The following is a 6520-nucleotide window of genomic DNA, read 5'->3' on the forward strand; positions in this document are numbered from 1 at the left end:
GGGGCAACAGCCAGAAAGATAGGGGAGGGGAGGGGGCGAGAAGGAGATGATCCATGCGAGGGACCGCAAGGCGCCGCGGGTAGGAGCGGGCCCATAAGAGCGAGTGAGAGCGCGGGGCTGCACACCCGCGATGCTTATGTGCCGTTATATCCTCGGCTGGCCGCGTCGTTAAGGGGCTTAATTGTCACGCGGGGGATGAGGCCGCGTGGGCGAGGCGAGGCCTCCTCCGCCGAGGCGTTTACATTCGCACTTCTGGGTGCTATCGGCCAGTAGCAGGAGGTTGTGCGCGGGAAACTTTCAAAGCCGTGTCAAAGTAGTTTCAGATTTGAGAGAGTTGGGTATTTGGCGCACAATCGCCCTTCTGACTCCACTAAAAATTTCCGGTACGAGGCCTCAACTCAAATTTATTTGTATAATATGGTTTTATGATCTAGTCTTCGACAAAACATGTTTCTTTTGAAAAACCGTAATATGTAGCGTATCATCATTGGCATCTGGGTATCACTCGTGTATTTTGTTCGTGTTTATTTACTTGACAACTTTGTGAAATAGAGGGTTTAAGTGAAAGAACTGAAAGGAAATAAAAATGACACCACAGCAAAAACAATTGTGATAGTTTATTTACCTTATAATTAAGTCTACTGATAAAAAGTGATCTACCGACTACAGAAATAAAAGTGAATGAAAGAGAAAAGAGAGAATATCATTACTATCACACCGAAAGGCTTTCTTGCTACGTATCAGTTCTAAAAGTACAGCTGCCGGATGTCTCGCACATGTGCACATGGTATAGTGAGAAACAGTGAAAATTAAAAGTAGAACAACCCATTCTCATCACAGTTTGGTTACATGAACGGAAACAATCTATCAGATTTGGTAGCAGCAACAGAAATGAAACGCCACACAGCATTGCGTGCTTACTCGATTTTGTCTAAAACTACTAAATTACAAATTACTCCAAACCACACCCACCCACCAACTGACATTAATCGCATCAACAGTTGCCCCAACATTAGACTCGCCACGTTTGCTTTTGTCTTGCGTCGTACTGCACATTTTCTTTGTATTTCCTCGCGGATGCTCCCAAGCTGTGGCTGTGGCTCCGCTCTCAGTCCCCGCGGTTGTTGATGACCATGGGCAGCTGGCGCACCTGCTCGACGAGCGCGGGCACGAGGGCGGCCGGGCCGGCGGGGCCCGAGGGGCCCGGCGCGCGGTAGCGCAGGCCCTCGCAGGACGCCTCGCTCGAGCGGCACACCTGGCAGCTGCAGCGCTTGGCCTCCAGGTACTCGTAGCGCTCCGTGCCGGGCTCGACGCCCTCCTGGCAGTGGCGCAGCACCACGACGCGCGGCTCGTGCACGTCGTGGATGCACACCGGGTGGTGCGAGCGCTTGTACGGGAAGCGGTAGTCCGAGATCTGCAAAGCGAGGCAGTTTCATTGTTTCAGCAAAGGCGCATTAAAAATTACTCGCCGTTAATGACACCTGGAAAGGAGTTGGTTTGGAAGAAGAAATAATAGATTGCAAGTTTCGGTCCGGGCCGCTGGGGCAACCTCCTGGAGGGTAGACAGTACGGGCCCGCGCCTGCGCAACGGATTGCCTACCCGCCGCTCCGCGGGCGCACTGACCGGGCCCGGGCCCGGCTGCGGCCGCCCGAGAGAGGTGCTGGTCCGCCCGGGGCCCTTATTGGTGCAAGTGGGGTGGGGCAAGCTATTGGTACACTCGTGACCGCCAGAGGGGCGAAGGCGGCGAGGGGAGCGAGCAGAGGCTTGTTGCCGAGGAGGGGCGATCTCTAGGAGTTTGGGACCAACAGGTGTTGTGTTGCCGGGGTCACTTATTTTACCCACTGACAGTGGAATAGAGCAGGACGGCAAGAGTTATAACCATCCCCCCCCCCATTTTATCACGCTCGGGGTTGAAAGAAAAGTAAATTTCGAGTGAATTACCAGAGGCTCGAAGTGTAAACCGGGCCGTGGTGTAAAAAGGGGCCCTGAAGTCGCCCTTTCCCTCCAGTCTGTGTGCGTCGGGTCCGGCCGAGCCGGCCGGGGGAAAGGGGGGAGGGGGAGACGGCAAACATGCGTGTTGCGGGGGAGGGAGGGCGCCGAGGGACTTGGTTTCGTTGGAAAGGCCGGGGAAGGCCGGGAGAAAAGGCCCGGAGAGCGCGAGGTTAAAGTTGAAAAGTCGAAACAGTAACAACAACAACAACAAGATAAAAGTGCGGGTGGATTGCGAAAAACTCAATCATAACCATAAGGATTTCTACAACGAGCAACACAATGCGAAAGGGTCGCTCACCTCGTTGGAGTCGCAGCGGCCCCAGCAGCTGGTCACGCTCACGTGGTCGAAGCACGTCCGGCCGTTGCGGTCCGAGCGCGACACGGTGCTGTTGTAGACGCGCGGGTGGCACTCCAGCGTGGTGCGAACGTCCACCCCGGCGGGAGGGGGGCGCTCCTCGGCCAGCACGACGTCGCAGCGCGCGGCCCGCAGCGCCAGCAGCACCACCACCAGCCAGAGGGGGCTAAAGGACAAAGAAGGTGTGTCACTTTAGAGTAAGAAGTGGAGTAGTCCGTGCAATGGCAGTTAAGTATTTAGTGAAGGATATTGATTGTCAAACCCAACTCCGGTGCAGCTGGATTGTCCGACCTATTTTTCTAAGTGAAGAATATTTTTTTTGTTCACACAACATATACTTATTGTTCAAGCCCTGCCGCCGGCGCTTTTTTTTTGTTGGGTGAGCAAAAGAAGAAGAAATATCCAGCTACTCGAACCCCCATGAGTTGGATGGAAGATTTTTCTGCTGGCAGAATTCGAACACACACAAAATAAATAAATAAAAAAAAATAGTGCCGATGGCAGGGCTTGAACCCATGACCCGAGGGCCCCCGCACCGACACCTGTACGCATTCGGCTGAGAGACCGCACTCGTTGCACACCGACAAGAAGACAGGCTGACGCGGCGTGGGAAAGAAAGAGAGAGAAAGAGAGAGAGAGAGAGAAAAAAAAAGGGTTTCCGGACGGATCCCAGGTGGGACTCGAACCCCAGCGCGGGTTGCCGACTAGTCGAGCTTCTCGTACAGTGCGTAAAAGTTCAAACATTAAAACGAATAAATTGACGGCGCGTCGAGTATTAGAACCCCCGACTCACAGTTCAAACCTAGCAGCGATATCAAAGAGCCACGAGGCCGGTCTCGAAACGCCAGGAGAGAGGGTGTCGTAATGGGACCGGTTCTTCTCCCGCTCAAGCTACTGCGCCGACTCGTGCCTTCAGCCTAGCTCGCCCGGCCTCTCACACTGTGGCGCCGTAGCCGCGCCGGTAGAGAGTCGGCCCCGTGCGCCGCAAGTCAGGGCTTCGAATCTCCCATCCCAGGTACATTTTTCTGAACCGGTCGAACTCTTGGAGATGAACTTAAACCCGCCATTTCAACGGGGCACCTTCGTGGATGAACGAACGGTCTGGTGGTTAACGCTGCCCCACTGGACTGGGGGTGACGATGACTCGGCACTGGGGTCCCATTAGGGGCAAAGGTTCGACCCCCGGCGAAAGCGTGCCGGGTAAGAGCCATCCCAGCCACAGCGGGAGTGGTAACCCGTGTGGAATTGATAAGTCCTTAGAATCTGGCTCCTCGAAGGGATTCCACCACTCGGAAGCTTTCCGCTCGGATCGCATCTGGGTGCAGTACAGGCTAACCACCGTACGCCCGTCTCCTCTCTTTCTAACTCCCTCCGCCCTACCCCCCATTCCCGGTCAAGCGGACTGGTGGGAACCTAGTCGATGGCTGTAAACTCCGGTGTGAGCGAGATAGTCAAGAAACCCGGCCCTCAGCTGGGTGCCTGAAAACACCGGATCCCATTCCGAACTCCGAAGTTAAGCAGGCGGGTCCCCGTGTCAAAGCGGGGTGGGTAGGGCCCCCTTTTTTTCATTTTTGATAATTTAATAGGTAAAGTGAATCCGGCTATAAGAGGTATTCTAACTGCCTAAATACTCCTCATTCCTATGGGCCCCCCTATAGTTACAGTGGCTCGTACCATAGTGCTAGTCCTTCTATATGGTGCTACCGGTGGCGCCCGTGGAGAACGGGGATGGGGGGGGTGGGGAGCTGCACGTGTGTTCCATTTTCGGTGACCTGCGGGCTGCATCAATCATACCCTGCAGGCGCACGCCGCTGCACCCATTGTATCCGGGTGGGGCTTATTTAGCGCGCGGCCAGCAGCACAGGGGTCACTGCTGTCCACCGCGGACCACCCACCGCCACCAACCACCACCCACCCCGGGGCGGCCCCGCGGCGGGCACGAGGAGGAACACGCGGCTCTGCTGCTGCTGCTGTTGCTGGTGATGCTCTGTGAACCCCGCCGTTGTTTACAACGCAGAGCATTCCTCACCCCGACCCGACCAACCATTGGACCACCACGCTCCCAGTCCCCCCCCCCCTCCTCCTCCCTTCTTCCCCCAGAGCCCGGTTGCGTTTCTCTTTAAGGTTGCGCGCGGCGAATACTGAGGGGGAATTCCTCGCCCGCCGCCGCCCTCTCTGCCCCGGGGCCACGGCGGCACGGGGCGAGGGCGCAACGCAATGCGATGCAACACCCGGAACGACCCCGCAGCAGAGGCCGCAGAGGATACGGGGGCAGGCCAAAAGCATTCCGGCGAAATTGAGTCGGGGCGTTTGGTGATCCAGATAAGGAGAGGCAGGAGGAAAAGCGAGGCTTGAGGGGAGAGGGAGGGCTCATCGGGGAGAGTCTTGGGAGGGGTGTTGGGGGAGGAGAGGAGGATGCGGAGGATCTCGGGTGGTGGTATACCCTCGGTGCCCAGTAGTCTCAGTCGTCTCGGACCCGCGCATGCATACCAGTCAGCTGGCCGGGCGACACCTCGTCACCTGCCTCACGGCGATGACGCGAGGGTCACGACGGAGGTGGTCGTTGCCGCCGCGGCCCGAGCGATACTATATTGTCCGACTACACAGAGAGCGCGGGACGAAAGCCGCCATAAAACCGGGACACGCGCCCGCCCCATAAAGACGAGCCCACCACCCTCATCGCCTGCCTCGCCGGGCAGCTCACCCTCACCGTCCCGCTGTGCCGCCCCGGGACCGTCCCGTCCCCGCCCGGGGCGCTTCCCCAACTTGCGGCCCTTCCTCACCCCCCCCCCTCTGCCCACACCGCCCCGCTGCTGCCCCTCTCCTGACGGGCGCCGTGTGGCCGCGCCGACAGACCTGTTGAGGGACATGAATATTCACGCCGAGATCTTCTTGATCGGTCTCTCTATAGCGACGACGGGACGGGCACGGCACGGCGCCACCCTTGCAACAACGCCACAAGCTGCGTAGAAAGATATTAAAGGGCTTGTCGCGTCTAACATTCATTTTTCTGTTGATGTTGTTTTGTGTTTTTCCTCGACTGTTCGACCTAAACTTAGTCAGCGCGAAAACAAAACGGCACCTCTCTACCTGTGTGGGTTACGGTCGTGAGGACCTCCCCCCCTCCCCCTCCAATAACCCTCGGTCCTGACCGCCCTTCTTACCGCCCTCGCCCTCCCTATTCCCCTCACGTGCTGGTTTGAGCGGCCCATCAGCTGCCTGCCTATTAGAAGCTAACCAGCCTATTCCCGCCCTGCTTGCGGCCGGAGGCTGGGCTTTCCTCTTTGGTCCACCTCCCCCCCCATGATCCTCTCACCACCCCCTTGAAATTGTTGCGTGGTGAGCGTCACCCACCATAGATCCAAGACACACTAAAACAAATTTACGTCACATCACTTTTTAAACAAAATTAAAAGATAAATCAGATGACAACGACAGGCAAGATTACCGGCCGCTCATACCAAATATGGTTTCTAATTTTCTCTGCGGTTTCCGTTTCATCGACTCACACACCACACCTCGCCGCTGTGCTGCTCCTACTCCCCCCCCCCACCCACCCCCATGTCATTGAACACACTGGGGGTGTGCGTGAGCGACCGCACCGTGGTGGGCGCTCCGCCCGCTCCGCCAGCTAATCCCCCCTCCCCGGCGCGACGGGATCAGGCTCCGTGTAGCGATCCCGGGCCGTGCGCCGTGCGTGTGGCTTTAATGAGGAGGACGCACGACGCACGCATGGCTTTGCAGCTTCGAGCCTCCGCAGGGGGGGACCGGGGTGATCCCCCCGTGTTCCCGAGTTGTTGGCAAAACGGATCACTAATTATTATCGTCTACCACTAGTGTCAACCTCTATCACCGCCGCGGTTTGGGGCTTAAGTGAAGTGCGGCACATGCGACACGCGACTCATTTGTTTGCCGCCGACACGCTAAGACGTCCTTGCCGTCGAGACGAGGGGCAATCGCTGTGGCGGCGAAACTCACCGTTCAAGGATCATGGCGGTCGTTGAGGCGGGCGGCACCTGGGGCGACCTCCGGCAGAGTCCTCCGGCAGCTCGGGGTGCACGGCGTGGATCCGGAGCGTCGCGCCTCTCCGGGACTTGTTGCTCTGCGCCTCGGACACGTCTGGCCTGCAGCGCGAGCGCCACGCCAGGCCACGCCTCGCCGCACCCGCCCCC

The 6520-nt window shown here is 57.8% G+C and overlaps 1 protein-coding gene across 1 annotated transcript; it reads right to left on the reverse strand.

The window, feature by feature from the left end:
• Window positions 1-602: 602 nt before the first annotated feature.
• On the reverse strand, window positions 603-6492 carry LOC113201766 (thyrostimulin beta-5 subunit). The gene is made up of 3 exons (XM_026415665.2): window positions 6327-6492; window positions 2292-2514; window positions 603-1414 (listed from the first exon to the last, which is right to left on the reverse strand). Exons 1-3 carry the CDS (start codon window positions 6338-6340, stop codon window positions 1109-1111), a joined length of 543 nt encoding a protein of 180 aa, XP_026271450.1. The 5' UTR covers window positions 6341-6492; the 3' UTR covers window positions 603-1108.
• Between the last annotated feature and the right edge of the window lie 28 nt (window positions 6493-6520).

The sequence above is a fragment of the Frankliniella occidentalis genome, unplaced genomic scaffold (assembly GCF_000697945.3).
Source record: "Frankliniella occidentalis isolate FOCC.00 unplaced genomic scaffold, Focc_3.1 Scaffold303, whole genome shotgun sequence".
Classification (NCBI taxonomy): Eukaryota; Metazoa; Arthropoda; class Insecta; order Thysanoptera; family Thripidae; genus Frankliniella; species Frankliniella occidentalis.

Coding starts and splice junctions, on each gene's coding strand:
- LOC113201766 (XM_026415665.2), bottom strand. Junction 1,415..2,291: donor GCCGCTGCGACTCCAACGAG/GTGAGCGACCCT, acceptor CTCGCTTTGCAG/ATCTCGGACTACCGCTTCCC.